A 15,627-nucleotide genomic window follows, 5' to 3' on the forward strand; every position below is an offset into this window, starting at 1 on the left:
GTCCTCTTACTATGTAACATTCCTTATGTTTATGCCTTGAGGAGCCACCTGTTAGGGAGTTCTTTTTATCTCTTCTAAATTTGAATTCTTTGTCACATGGTACAGTTTAAAAGGTGTTTATGGATTGCTGTTACAGTAGAGAGCATCATATAAATGACTGTCATGGTTTAGATTGGGGTTGGCAAACTTTTCCTGTAAAGGTTCAGGTAGTAAATATTTTTGGCTTTGTGGGCTGTACAGTCTCTGTCCCAACTACTCAGCCCTCCATTTGGAGTTGAAAGCAGCCATAGGCAATACTATAAATTATATAAATGTAAAGAAGGAATGAGCAAGGCTGTATTTCAGTAGAACTTTACTTACAAAAATAGGCAGCAGGCCTGCAGACCGTAGTTTGACCTCTGAATTAGTTTGCTGTTTAATACTTTATAACCAGAGTATTGTTGGTGAGAATCTTACAGCATTATCTTACATATTTGAAGTGACAGCCTTTTGGGAGGAGATAGCAAGACACCTGACCATGTTGCAAAGGAAAGTGTGATATGGCCTTTATCATTTAGATTTCTGTAGGAATACATTATTTTCACTTTAACATGTAAATATTTTATAATTCAACAACCTGAAGAAAAGTCTTTTTAACTTGAAAACTTGAAATTACTCTCACTGATTAATAAATGAGAAGTATTTCATTTGTTCTGTATTTGAAAGACTAAACGAAGAAATTGATAGTGGCATCAATGCCATTTGTAACACTAGGCTTTGGATTCCATTTTTAAGGAGTTTGTTTCAGGAATTACGGCTATTCTCTATGTATGATAACATTATACGTGTATGTTTGAGTTTTCTGTTTTCTCTTATATGAGGATGAAGAGGAAGCCGGCTTGTTGGAGCTCTTAAAATCCCAGATCTGTGATAATGCTGCGCTCTATGCACAAAAGTATGATGAGGAATTTCAGCGGTACCTGCCTCGCTTTGTCACAGCCATCTGGAATTTACTGGTTACAACAGGTCAAGAGGTTAAATATGACTTGGTAAGATGATGGTGGAGAGACAGATAATTAAGACATTCCCTCCCTACCTCCCCCAAGAAGTAAATGATTTAGTTTTGCTCTTAAAAATATGCCTGTTTTTGTGTTTTTGTTTTTGTTTTTTCCCAGTTAGTAAGTAATGCAATTCAGTTTCTGGCTTCAGTTTGTGAGAGACCTCACTATAAGAATCTGTTTGAGGACCAGAACACGCTGACAAGTATCTGTGAAAAGGTTATCGTGCCTAACATGGAATTTAGAGGTAATTATGGCAAAGTCTGAAGCCTTTTCAGAAGATTAAAAGCTTGTTTTTTTAAAGAGTATGTTAGTATAAGTTTAGTAAGTCTGTTCCCTGCTGGTTTTTATATAATACGTTGAGTCTAATTTTTTTTTAAATGTTTATTTTTGCGAGAGTGAGAGTATACACACGTGCAGGTGGGGGAGGGGTAGAGGAAGACAAAGGATCTAAAGCTGGCTTTGCTCTGACACCAGAGAGCCTGATGTGGGGGCTCGAACCCATGAACCACAAGATTATGACCTAAGCCAAAGTCAGACACTTAGCCAACTGAGCCACTCAGGCGCCCTAGTTTTTTTAAGTTTGACTTACTTATTTTTAGAGAGAGCTCACATGCCACACTAGCAGGGGAGGGGCAGGAGAAGGAGAGAGAGAATCCTGAGCTGAACAAGAATTGGACGCTGAATCAACTGAGCCACCCAGGAAGCCAGTCTGATCCTTTTTTTATTGCTAATTAAAACTTCTGCAGGTCACTTAACTGCCTATTTCTGAAAAAAATGTTTATGTATTTTGAGAGAATCCCAAGCTGGCTTCACACTGTCAGCGAGGAGACCGATGCCAGGTTTTGATCTCGTGAGATCATCACATGAGCTGAAACCAAGAGTCAGATGCTTAACCGACTGAGCCACTGGGGTTCCCCCACTTACTGCCTATTTTTTACACTAAGACAAAGTGTAGTTTAAAAGACATTTGTGGGGGTGGTCCTGGGTGGCTCAGTCGGTTAAGTATCCGACTTTGGTTCAGGTTGTGATCTCACAGTTCGTGGGTTTGAGCCCTGTGTGGGGCGCCGTGCTGACAGCTCAGAGCCTAGAGGCTGCTTCCGATTCTGTGTCTCCCTCTCTCTCTGCCTCTCCCCCGCTCACACTGTGTGTGTGTGTGTGTGTGTCAAAAAAAAAGAATAAAACATTAAAAAATAAATTTTAAAAATAAAAGACATTTGTATCACTGTGGTGAGGTTTATTTTACACTGTGGAGGGTTTTTCACAGAAATATTGAATAAGACTAAAAAAATTCCTATTCCATGGATAAGAAAGTAAACCATCCAGGATGGTGTTGTTTGAGTTAGTGTTTCACCAAGGCAGATAGCAGTTTTCAAACAGTGTAGTTGAGAGCGGAAGTGATTGATAACCTGTAAATACAGAGCTGAAGCCCACCTAGTTTGTAATTAAGGTTAAGAGAGTCTTAAGAGTATTAGTGTACAAATTGTCTCTCCTTCTTAGAGCTGAGAAGGACAGGTAGTAAATATGGAAGGAATTGTGTTTTATGTTAAAGTATTCATTAGATCAGTGGTTCTCAAATTATCAGGAACTAAAAGGAATAAAGGACGATATCATGTAAGGCTTTATTTCCTTTTGTGTTTTTTTCATGAAACTATAAAGGACAGATCTTTATTCTGATATTGTCCATCCTACTTTTTTTGGTGTGGAAATGACTTTTATGAAATAATGGTGGTTATATTTGTTAGGCTGTTTGGTTTTTTAATGTCCTTATTTAGCAGAATAAAAAGTTGGCATCCCTAGCTTGGGCTCCAGCAGTCATCTTTTTGATGTTGGTGGTTAAAGTCCCGTTTTGGGGACACTATCACATTAGAACAGGTGAGCTGTGTGAATTACCTATACTTACCCTCTCAGGGTGGCATTTGTGCTCTAAGTAATGATTAAATGAAATATATATAAGCTTGGGTGGCTCAGTTTAGCTTCCACCTCTTGATTTCAGTTCAGGTTATGATCTCACGGTTGTGAGATCAAGTCCCGTGTTAGGCCTTGCGCTGACAGTGTGGATCCTGCTTGGGATTCTCTCTGTCCCTCCCCAGCTCACACACCCATGCTCTGTCTTGCTCTTGCTCTCACTCTCTCAAAATGAATAAGCATTTTTTAAAAAAGAATACACGAAGTTGTCATTTGTTAGGAACACTTTGCTATAAAACATGGCACGTCTACATACTCTTCTGTGTACTCATTTGTGAAAGTACAGTGGCTTGTCATGTCTTTTGAGGGGTTATTTGAAATGCCATCTCTCTTTGTAGCTGCTGATGAAGAAGCCTTTGAAGATAATTCTGAGGAGTACATAAGGAGAGATTTGGAAGGATCTGGTATGTATTTTGGTTTTTAACTGTTAGTCTGATAGCAAGGCACTTTTAAAGTAGTTCTTGTCACCATGGGGAGGAGGAGGAGTCAGAGTAAGTATGTTGTCTCAACTGCCTTTCCTCCTTTAATTTGTACACCTTTAAGAGCAGCTCTCGTCTGAGTTCTATCCAAGTGTCCAGCATTGAATGTCCTCTGTCTCTTACATACTTATTAGTGTGTAACTACTATGATAATCTTTTTAGTTTCATTCCCATTCTTGTGTGTCTTGTGAATAAAATAATGGTCTTTTTCATTATTTATGTTGTTGATAGCTATCAAATGGCAATTTTTTGCCTTATAATCTTGATCAGTTGGTGGTTTCTTTATCCTGTGATATATTTCCCTTTGATTTTATAGATATTGATACTAGACGCAGGGCTGCTTGTGATCTAGTACGAGGATTGTGCAAGTTTTTTGAGGGACCCGTGACAGGAATCTTCTCTGGTTATGTTAATTCCATGCTGCAGGAATATGCAAAAAATCCATCTGTCAACTGGAAACACAAAGATGCAGCCATTTACCTCGTGACATCGTTGGCATCAAAAGCCCAAACACAGAAGGTGAATCTTCAATGTAGTTTTGTTTCTAAAATAGACTTGCTGGTGGGGCGCCTGGGTGGGTCAGTTGGTTAAGCATCCGACTTCAGCTTAGGTCATGATCAGGTCAGTGAGTTCGAGCCCCACGTCAGGCTCTGTGCTGACAGCTCTGAGCCTGGAGCCTACTTCGGATTCTCTCTCTGTCTCTGTCTCTCTCCCTCTCCCTCTCCCTCTCCCCCTCCCCCTCCCCCTCTCTCTCTCGCTCTCTTTTTCTTTGTCTCTGCTCCTCTCCTGCTCGCACTCTGTCTCTCAAAAATGAATAAACGTTAAAAAAATTTTTTTAAATAGTCTTGGTGGTAACCACAGAAATCAGAAAGAAGTAATAGATTTCTAATGATGCAGCCTACTCTGCTAGGTAACCTGTTGTTCTGATGAGAATCATATAGTCTCCAAAGATGAGTTGACATTGATGTCTGAAGCACTTCATTTTCTCCTGGACAAAAAACTGATGGATTCCCTTCACTGAGACTTGGTGTATAAAATGTGCTAAATTTAAATTTAGCTGTTCTTTAATTTAGGGACGCTTCTTTCTTTATTAAAAAAGTCTTGTTTTTTTTAAATATATTTAAGCAGTTGTGATTTGAAGTGTTCATCTCCATTTTTAACCTGTTTTTTAAAAGTTGCCTAAATTTCCTATGTGTTAGATAGATAGAAGTATTTCATTTTATTTTACCATATTAAAAATTTGTTTTTCAGCATGGAATTACACAAGCAAATGAACTTGTAAACCTGACTGAGTTCTTTGTGAATCACATTCTCCCCGATTTAAAATCAGCTAACGGTGAGTTGGGGGGGGGGGGTTAATATATTTTGAGAGAGAGGGAGAGAGAGAATCCCAAACAGGCTCCACGCTATTAGTGCAGAGCCCAATGTAGGACTCAATCCCATGAACCCCATGGAGTCCAGACCAGAGCTGAAATCAAGATTTGGGACCCTTAACTGACTGAGCCACCTAGGCTCCCCTGTTAAAAATGTTTTTTATACAGCTTACAACACTTTTTACTTGCAATGGTATGTATGTATGTATGTATGTATGTACGTATGTATGTATGTAAAGTAATCTCTACACCCAATGTGGGAGTTGAACTCATGATCCCCTGAGATCAAGATTCACGTGCTCTTACCAACTGAGCCAGGCCAGGCACCCCTGCTTGTTATTTTACTGCAAAACAACTAACATTATGGCAAAAGTCATAACGGATTCTGCATCACCATGACACTCAAAAAAATGGCTCCTATCCTTGTTGCAGTTACTTCTTTTACTGAATAAAATCTCAAATGGTTTCCCCAGATCTTGCCCAGTTGAAATGAACAGTCTAAAGAAGATGTTGCTTGTGTAGAAGGAAAATGGGAACAACTAAAACTAAATTTGTAGCTCAGCTACAAATTCCTATAGGAATTATACTTTAGTTTTCTTTTCCTTCTTATTTAAAAACCGAAATCCTACTCATATGTTGACCTTGAGAAACTTAATAGAAGACCATGCCCCCATCGTCTTCCCCAAGGGAAGGGGAAAAAAAAATAGTTACAGAGAGGGAGGGAGGCAAACCAGAAGAGACTCTTAAATACAGAGAACAAACTGAGGGTGGATGGGGGAGGGGAGGGCGGGCAGGAGAGGGGAAAATGGGTGTTGAGCATTGAGGAGGGCACTTGTTGGGATGAGCACTGGGTGTTGTGTATAAGTGATGACGCACGGGAATCTACTTCAAAAACCAAGAACACACTTTACACTGTATGTTAGCCAACTGACAATGAATTTTAAAATTTTTAAAAATATTTTTATATTTAATGGCAGAAAAAAATAAAAACTGAAATCTTAAAAATTGAAGCAAATTTAAAGTACTTGAAACTGGGTAAGTCTTAAGGATAATTTTCTATGTTTATGAAAGTATGTTGATTAAGATACCTTATGTATTTCCCACTCCCCTTTTTTTTAATCCCTTTTTAAAAAACTCTTGGGGGTACCTGGGTGGCTCAGTCGATTAAGTGTCTGACTGTTGATTTCAGCTCAAGTCTTGTGGAATCAAGGCCAGCATTGGACTCTGTGTTGACAGCATGGAGCCTCCTTGGAATTCTCTCTCTCTTTAAATACATATTAAAAATAAAGAAAGAAAAAAATTTTTGTATGGATTTTTAAATACACTAGAAGGGAGAATATTTTAATGTACCTTGAATCTGGATAGATTCAAGAATTTTTAATAATTGACCAATATTCTATCTTTTTTACAAATTTATTTTCCCATAATTAGAGTAGTTTAAAGCAAATCCCAGCCATTGCTCACTTCGGTAGCACAAATATTAAAGCAAATTCTATCCAGAGACACATACTCTTGATTCAGAATAGCTTCCTTTCTAGGAAGAAGTTGATACATGGTCATTAGTTTGTGGTCCTTCAGTTATGTAAGTAGTACATGTTCATTTGTAATGAAACTTAACAAGGGGAAAAAAATAAAATTACTCATAATCTTACTAATAACTACATAGTAGATCTTTATGTAATTAACTAAGTTTCAATTACTTGACATTTTGGTTACCAAACTGTTTCAAAGATCCAATGTCACCAATTTGGGAGTAGTGGTCTTTAGCACTTAAATAACTATGGCTTTATTTTTTTAATAGTGAATGAATTTCCTGTCCTTAAAGCTGATGGTATCAAATACATAATGATTTTTAGGAATCAAGTAAGTAGCTTTTGAATTATATGTTTTATACCAGTTAATCTCTTAAGAGTTTTATTGTATACCAGCTTCTCTCCCTGCCATGCAGTCATACTTGACATCCACATCTAACAGAATTAACAATAACTTAAGAACTTAGGATCCACACCATGCTTATTTTTCTCCTTTGTCTCAAAAATATCATTATATAGTGATTTTAATAAAAATTGGGATCCAAACAAGGTACACACATTGCTTATGGTTGGTTGTCTCTTATTTTACAACAGAGAGGTCCTCCTTCCCCTTTCTTGTGACTATTAGTTCTTGGAGAAACCAGTCATTTGTCTTGTGGAGTTTCTCACATTGTATTTTTGGCCAATTGCATTCTCGTGTGTTTATGGTTTTACTACATAACTTGTTTCCACAAAAACTGTAGTATTTTATAGGCTTAAAATTTTATTTGTATAAATGATATGCTGTAGGTTTGGTCTACACATCTTGTTTTTTTTGTGTGTGCTTAACATTGTTTTTGAGAGTTACTCATTTTAGTAGACGTAGTTCATTTTTTAATAGTTGTGTAGTATCCCATCATAAGAATATGCCACAGTTTATTTCCTATGGATGATTCTTTAATTTCCTGATTTATAATTTTTATGTCTTTGGCAGGTAGTTACCAGGGTTACATGCAACCTTGTGAAGCTGTTCTATTTTAAATAGTAATGAATGGGTATTCTAAATTTTTAGAGGCTTCTAATGAAAATTAGTATTCTTATCTTTGCCCCCACCTCTTTTTTTAGAAGAAAAAATGAAGCACAAAGAGCTTGAATAACTTTTCCAAGAACTACCTGCTAGTGAAAAGTATAATTCTTAGTAGTAATGAAATTAGTGTGCTCATCCATATTATTTTATGGTGTGCTTCTTTTTTTATCTGTAAGATTTTACTCCAACCGTAGTTTAATGCTCAGAGAAGGAGAATAAGAAAAGTTAACATGAGTTGAATCATTACGTGGAGATAGAAGTTTTAATTTCTCAACCGTATCATCTCCCATTGTAACAGCTGAAAAAACACTTTCTAGAATCGTCAAGCCCTTCTATTCCAGTTGTCTTTTACTCTAAGGTAGCACCATTGAGTTAAAGCTTGCACGTTACTGTGTTTTTCAGGTACCGAAAGAGCATCTTTTAGTCTCTATTCCTCTCTTGATTAATCACCTTCAGGCTGAAAGCATTGTTGTCCATACTTACGCGGCACATGCACTTGAGAGGCTGTTTACTATGAGAGGACCTAACAACGCCACTCTGTAAGTATTTGATTCTAAGCAATTTTTATTTTTTCAGCTTGGGGTGGGAACTGTTCTGTGCTGTCAGAGATCTCTTTGACTATATTCATAATTTCATTAGTAGTTTGAAAAATAAATGTGTACTTTTTCTTCATTTATTTATACTGTGTGTCAGTCTAGAAGGATGAAGCAGTATGCTACGAAGATACATAATGGCAAAAAGTTAAACAGGAAATCGGAGCAAAGGGAAATAACGGGGTAAGGTTACTAAAAAGAAATAGGTGTCAGAGGATCCTATACAGGAATTAAGGAAGCTCCTGAAATTTATGTGCTGTCTTCTGGCAAACCAAGGCAAAGAGAGGAACTTGGTCAGTTAAAATTTTCGGTGTCCTTGAGATTAAATTTAAAACAGTTCCTCAGAAGGCATCTCAGAAATGGGCCTTCATTAAGGGAGTGGTCTTAGCACCGTCATGCGACAGCGTTGTTTTTACCTGGTGTTTTTGTATTATTACTCATTGCGGAGATACGACATAGCTGAGTGAAAGCTACCTAGGTGGTAGCTCTTCTGGCCTGATCGAGGATAAATGTAGAGGGATGGATGGTCTACAGATCTTTCAGGCCGTTATCCACCAGTGTTATTTCTTGAAACTGAGCTTTGGATGAGAGGTGGAAAACAATTCTAGGTTCTTTTCTTCATCAAGAGCTTGAAGTACAGGTCTTCTCAGTGACCAATTAAGGGTTGAAAGGACATCCTCTGAGGTGAGTCAGACCAGTACCTGTCTTCAGGCCCGGAATTCATGCAGAAGTTATGAATCTGTTCCACCTCCGGGAAAAACAAATGACTGAGACCCTGAGAGTCTGAGTACTGTTCTCGACAGTGATGGATAGGAACCAAGGACGACCTGAATGGCTTTAGATGATGTCGGGTTTACCTGGCTTTTGGTTTGTGTTTGATCACAGATGTGCCCTTTTTAGGAACTTAACATGAACACATGTAAATAGTTACTTTCCTAAGCTGTCAGCTGATTATCAGTGGTGGGAGATGGCTTACTCTTATGCCAAGAAGTGTGATTTAGTGGTTGCCAAGGGTATTCCAGAGTGACAAGCTCAAGAGTTGGCAGTGACTGAAAGCTGTTTTTTCATCTATAGCTTTACAGCCGCAGAAATCGCACCGTTTGTTGAGATTCTGCTAACAAACCTTTTCAAAGCTCTCACACTTCCTGGCTCTTCAGAAAATGAATATATTATGAAAGGTAGGCCGTTCCCCTGGTGTACAGACTATAAGAATCCCGTCTCTGATTACAGGGGTAAATACTGAGTTGTACTTCAGGTTTCATAGTCCATGAACCAGATACCGTTGGCTATGAAGTCGGTAGGTTTAGATACCTTTACGTGGAAAATGTTTGGTTTACTATTATATTAAAACAAGTGTTTTCAGAAAAAAAGTCTACCCTAGTTTGATGTGGATACTCCTCTTGTTAAAAAGTAGCAAACTCCCTTCTTCTTTACCTAGATTGAATTTGGGGGCAGAGCTCAGATCAGACATTTCTTGGTGGCATGCTAGGTTACATCTTTGCTGTGCAACCTGGATGCCCTTGAGAGACTCCACACAGATCCGCCTTCATAGAGCTACTGCTGAGGACACAGGCAGCTATAAACCATCTGCCCGGTGCTACATTAGGAGAGTGTCGTGCGGACAGCTCTGACTTGAGGGGCAATTTCAGTCTTATTCACTGTCATGTTCCAAGAGCCTAGCTGTGTCTGACTCATAGATGTTTTTCAAACAAACCGTCCCTCGTGGCCAATCAGGGCCCCTGGCATGTGTTGTGTGTTGGTGGGTACACGTGTGTTTATGTACGTGGATAGGTGTGTATCCGTGTGTGTTTTCACTATCGTTCTTTTCCCAACAGTGATGTGTGATTACTGTTGTTTAACGTCCATTTCTGTGAGGTTAACTGGCATGTGGTCCCATTACTGTGTTCCTGGACTATACAAGGAGCACCTGTATGTAATACCTTCTCAATGAATATTGTTGGATGAATGAGTGAATGGACTCTGCCAGCCCAGAGGAGGGGAACCGATCCATTCTCTAAGCCCCTTAAACTGAGCTCAGGAAAAGCTTTCTCTAGGAAGTGAGGGATAAGCAGTGGTTAGCTAGCTGGAGGTGAGTCTGCTTCAGGTAGGAGAAGCATCCACAAAGTTGAGGAGATGAGATGATGACTTTTTGTGCTCTCTTGCTTGGCATGTAGTAGTGGCTGTACTTAGTAAACATCTATTTTACTCATGCAGAAACAGTTATTTATATTTTAAGCTTAGTAATCTGTGCAAAATGTTTTTAGGCATTTATTAGTGGGCTGTATTCTTGCAGTATGGAACCTCCATAGCTTTACATGTATTTTTGGATTTTTTTTAGGCTCCTAATCTCTCTTTTTGTGGGGAGATGGGCAGATGGCCTTCTCTCAGTTTTTGGTGGGCTGTGATGTGTCCATTAGGCTAGGGCTAAACATTTCCTGACACTGATTTCTAAGTGAAAGACACTGGAAACTGCACTCCCTTCCAGCTACTGTCGTTCCTCCCCGCCCCCTCCCCCAGTCATTCTACCCTTTTTCCTGCTCTGTGTCTGCCTCTTTAGTCACTTACTACTTTTTCTTGTCCCTTTTTTAATTCTTTTAAGCCTTAGGCCTTCTGAAAGTAATATTTCCTAGCACGCTAGATTTTGTTGTCAATCCCTGGCCTAATTTTAAGATGAAAGGAAAGTTAGATTATTTTGAAATATAGAGAGCTATCTGGGGGTTACTTAAGGGTCTTAAGTTTTGGTGATGAATCAGTGGACTTTTTTTCCTTAATCACGATTTTATTCTGAAGTTTAACTATTTACTTTTGCTGTTTTTATATTTTACAGCTATCATGAGAAGTTTTTCCCTCCTACAAGAAGCCATAATCCCCTACATCCCCACCCTCATCACTCAGCTTACACAGAAGCTATTAGCTGTTAGTAAGGTAACAAGATCAGTTTTAAAAGTGCAGTTGCTTTTTAACTTACGCTTCAAACTATTTGAGCCTCAGAATTCCCTGGCAATAGACTGGGCATAGGAAAAGTTCCCTGAATTCTTCCTGACCAACAATTAATACACATATGAGAAGTGTGGAGAGTCACTAGATTGGAGACCTAGCAGCACTCGCCTTTAACTGCAGGCCCAGTAACTTGAAAATGTTTCATTTAATTTATTCTCACTTTAAAAGTAACGTTTCATTGGGGCACCTGGGTGGCTCAGTCGGTTGAGCGTCCAACTTCGGTTCAGGTCATGATGTCACAGCTCGTGAGTTTGAGCCCCGTGTTGGGCTCTGTGCTGACAGCTCAGAGCCTGGAGCCTGCTCCGGATTCTGTGTCTCCCTCTCTCTCTCTCTGCCACTAACCCACTCGCATTCTGTCTCTGTCTCTCTCAAAAATAAACATTAAAAAAAAATTAAAAACAAAAAAGTAACGTTTTATTAAATAAAATTGAAAAAGTAAGATGACTGATCTTAGATGGAGGAAAGCAGACTTTGTGCCAAGTGGACACAAAGGCTACTTACTTAGACTTCTGTAAAACGGTGCAGACCTTTGTGTCTGGTCTTTATTCTTTTTTTTTTTTTTTTTTTTTTTTTTAATTTTTAAAAAATGTTTATTTTTGAGAGAGACCGAGCATGAGCAGGGGAGGGGCAGAGAGAGAGGGAGACACAGAATCCGAAGCAGGCTCCAGGCTCTGAGCTGTCAGCACAGAGCCCCACGTGGGGCTCGAACTCACAGACCGCGAGATCGTGACCTGAGCTAAAGTCTGGCACTTAATCATCTAAGCCACCCCGGCACCCCTGGTCCTCTTTATTCTTATTTCCTCCAAGTAAATTTCATTCCTTTGATTAAAAATTTTATAGATAATTTGATTCCTATTTGTTGACACTAAGTTTTAGAAAATAAAAGTCCTTTTAAGGCTGCCAAAACTCCTTTTGAGATGCCTGTTCCTAATTACTCTATGGAAAGGAGATAAATTCTTGGAACTGTTACAAGGACTTTGCAGAAGGATCATTTTCTCACTGGGTTCTGGGTAAGGGTGTTGGACTGCTTTGGGCCTTGGAGGATTAAGATAGAAGACATATTGGGGCCTCCCGCAACCATCTCCTGCGTTCATCTACTTTCTGTGGTAGCCTTTCAAGAAGGATTTCGTTTGAAGGAAAACAGGGTTATGTTCCTTTAAAAAACATTGAAAACCACTGATAGAAAGGATTGTCACTCAGGGGTGCCTAGTTGCTCAATCGGTTAAGTGTCCGACTTCAGCTCAGGTCATGATCTTGCAGTCATGAGTTCAAGCCCCACGTCAGGCTCTGTGCTGACAGCTCAGAGCCTGGAGCCTGCTTTGGATTCTGTGTCTCCCTCTCTGCCCCACCCTCTCTCGCTCACTCTCTCTCAAAAATAAGCATCAAAAAAAAAATTAAACAAGGATTGTCACTCTGTAGATATAGACATTGAGGCCCATAGAAGTTAAGGTTTGCCTAAGGCGTCCCGCACAAGGCTAGTGGCATAGCCAGGACTTAACATGTCCCTGCTTGCTTCTTCCACCACTGTTTATAGTGACGGCTCTAGAGCACATGGGTTTTAGACAAGTTCCTTACAGCCTTGGGAGCTGATGCTTGTGTAGTAATCTCTCTGTGACTCAGAGGTATTTTCGTGGTGGATTTTGCCCATTAAAAAAAAAAGTTGAAGTGGGGTGCTTGGGTGGCTCAGCCGGCTGAACGTCCAACTTCAGCTCGGGTCATGACCTCGCGGTTTGCAAGTTCGAGCTCCTCGTCAGGCTGTGTGCTGACAGCTCAGAGCCTGGAGCTTTCTTCGGATTCTGTGTCTCCCTCTCTCTCTCTGCCCCTCCTGTGCTCGGTCTCTCTCCCTCTGTGTCTCAAATAAAAAACGGTAAGTTTTTTTTTAATTCCGAGGAAAAAGGCAATATTATTTTCTGAATTTTAAAGTTATTATAAAACTTCAGCATATATGCAGGCAAGTGTAATCAGTGCTTTAATACTGATTTTTTTAAAAAGGTGGCCTTTTACTGTGTTCTAGAAAGGGTAGGTGTGTTTTATTTTAGATATTTAATATAGTCAGTAATAAGCTTTCGTTTTTAATTTCAGAACCCAAGCAAACCTCACTTCAATCACTACATGTTTGAAGCAATATGTTTATCCATAAGAATAACTTGCAAAGCTAACCCTGCTGCTGTTGTAAATTTTGAGGAAGCTTTGTTTCTCGTGTTTACTGAAATTTTACAAAATGATGTTCAAGGTAAGTTAAAGGAAGTTACTTTCTTCATTACCGAATACAACTATTTTTTAAAAAAGATTTTTAATGTTTATTTTTGAAAGCGCAATCGGCGGGGGTAGAGTGGGCAGAGACATAGGGAGACACAAAATTCAAAGCAGGCTCCAGGCTCTGAGCTGTCAGCAGAGCCCAATGGAGGGCTTGAACCCACAAACCATGAGATGATGACTTGAGCTGAAGTCGGATGCTCACCTGACTGAACCACCCAGATGCCCCTGAATACAGCTATTAAAGGGGTTAATAGAATGCAGCCTGCCAAGAGGTGTGCGCCTTTTGTATGGGAGCTATTACTTTCGAATCTGACAGCTCTGTGTTTACTTTCTTCAACAGAATTTATTCCATACGTCTTTCAAGTGATGTCTTTGCTTCTGGAAACACACAAAAATGACATCCCATCTTCCTATATGGCCTTATTTCCTCATCTCCTTCAGCCGGTGCTTTGGGAAAGAACAGGAAACATTCCTGCTCTAGTGAGGCTTCTCCAAGCATTCTTAGAACGCGGTTCCAACACCATAGCAAGTGCTGCGGCTGACAAAATTGTGAGTGAATTTATTTTGCTGTAAGTTTCTGAGGGAGCTGAGAGAAGCTGAGGATGGTAGGGTTTTTTTTAGTTCGTGATTTAAAATAAATACAACAGTGAGGAAAGGAGTAGTAGAAAATATTAATGTCGATTTATTATTGTAATAAGGTATCCTTTAATTATCTCCATGCTGGAAAATAAAAAGAGTCCAGTAGGTTAATTTCAAGTACTTAACTTTAAGGGCTTATTGCGATGGGATATTCAGAAGTAAGAACGGAAGCAAAAACACTGATTATTCTAGCGTGCACCCTTTTCCAAGACATCACCTATTTAACATGTATCTTTTGGAACAATTAATCCTTGTCTCTTTAACTGATTATTTGATTTAATTTGTTGTAGCCTGGGTTATTAGGTGTGTTCCAGAAGCTAATTGCATCCAAAGCCAACGACCACCAAGGTTTTTATCTTCTAAACAGTATAATAGAGCACATGCCTCCGTGAGTATGAGCATAAAACATCACTGTAGGATTATTCAAGGACTGTGAGGTGCTGAGAAGATGCTGAATTGATACATTGTTTCTTTTATTCTTTAGTGAGTCGGTTGATCAGTATAGGAAGCAGATCTTCATTCTACTGTTCCAAAGACTTCAGAATTCCAAAACAACAAAGTTTATCAAGAGTAAGTAAAATCATTTGGCTATTCCTACACAAATAATGAAGGAAAGTAGCTAAAACTCCTAGACTTTCTGGTTACATATAAATGTTTTATCAAGTTATAAGCTGTCTATATACAGTATTTTAAGATGTTTGTATTCTCCAAACACTAAATCACTTTCAAATATATTGTGTTCCAAAGGTTAGTTTCTAAAGTTAGGTATCAAAACATTTTTCGTCTGTACTGTATGTTAAATTGTATAATAAAGGCAAGTACTGATGCCACAGTTAGCCATTGGTTTTGATGATTATGAATATTTCACTTGGAGGACTTCAGGGGTGAATTGCTTGTTCAGCACAGTGAGGCCTCTGTACTGATACTCTGTATCTCTTTTCAACAGGCTTCTTAGTCTTTATTAATTTGTACTGCATAAAGTATGGCGCGTTGGCACTGCAAGAAATATTTGATGGTATACAACCAAAGTAAGTTTGTTTTTATTATTTATTACAATTTATTACAATTAAAATTTCTTTGAAGTTTATTTTGGATGTCATACCAGAAAATATGCTTTCCAGCAGTAGAGGTTTGTGAGGAAATCCGTTTCATGAACTGCTAGTGGGTGCCTACGCTGGTATGATCTTGCTATAGAGGAAAACCTATGCACACTTTTATTTTATCTAGAGCTAAAATTTCCAGTATCCTTGATAACCCACTATTTCCACTTCAGATACTTGTGGTAGAGTATACACTGAGGATTTTGCATCATTTAGTATCATGAAAAACTTTACTTTCAGATGTCTGCAAGAACATATTAGAATTGTTGGCCAAATCATTGTTTTAATGTATCTGTCAACTTTCACATGATTACAGGTGTGTAAACATAGAAGGTTGGGAAGTTTATAATCCAGAAATGTTAAAAGTAGTTACTGCTGGATAGCGGGGTGATGGGTAATTCATTTTCTTCCTTCCTTTGCTTTTCTGTTTTCTAATTTTTCAGAATTTCTTAATTTTTTTTTTTTAAAGCATATGAGACAAAAGTGGCCATGAAGATTCTCCTTGAGCACAGTTGTCGTTAGTATTTCACAGAAGTTGTTGGCGGCACTTGGCCACAGAGTCGAGGCCTGAGGTTTTGTTG

The 15,627-nt window shown here is 38.8% G+C and overlaps 1 protein-coding gene across 1 annotated transcript in view; it reads left to right on the forward strand.

Annotated features, from left to right (window-relative positions):
- The window catches only part of CSE1L (chromosome segregation 1 like), a 45,792-nt gene that overhangs the window by 26,816 nt on the left and 3,349 nt on the right, over positions 1-15,627 (forward strand). The window contains exons 9-22 of the mRNA XM_058685890.1: positions 861-1,028; positions 1,155-1,284; positions 3,344-3,409; positions 3,801-4,003; positions 4,736-4,820; positions 6,659-6,720; positions 7,858-7,994; positions 9,123-9,226; positions 10,876-10,973; positions 13,131-13,281; positions 13,648-13,856; positions 14,237-14,334; positions 14,431-14,516; positions 14,893-14,974. Coding sequence (XP_058541873.1) covers positions 861-1,028; positions 1,155-1,284; positions 3,344-3,409; positions 3,801-4,003; positions 4,736-4,820; positions 6,659-6,720; positions 7,858-7,994; positions 9,123-9,226; positions 10,876-10,973; positions 13,131-13,281; positions 13,648-13,856; positions 14,237-14,334; positions 14,431-14,516; positions 14,893-14,974 — 1,679 coding nt within the window. The remainder of the gene's footprint in view (positions 1-860; positions 1,029-1,154; positions 1,285-3,343; positions 3,410-3,800; positions 4,004-4,735; positions 4,821-6,658; positions 6,721-7,857; positions 7,995-9,122; positions 9,227-10,875; positions 10,974-13,130; positions 13,282-13,647; positions 13,857-14,236; positions 14,335-14,430; positions 14,517-14,892; positions 14,975-15,627) is intronic.

The sequence above is a fragment of the Neofelis nebulosa genome, chromosome 9, assembly GCF_028018385.1.
Source record: "Neofelis nebulosa isolate mNeoNeb1 chromosome 9, mNeoNeb1.pri, whole genome shotgun sequence".
NCBI classification, from domain to species: Eukaryota; Metazoa; Chordata; class Mammalia; order Carnivora; family Felidae; genus Neofelis; species Neofelis nebulosa.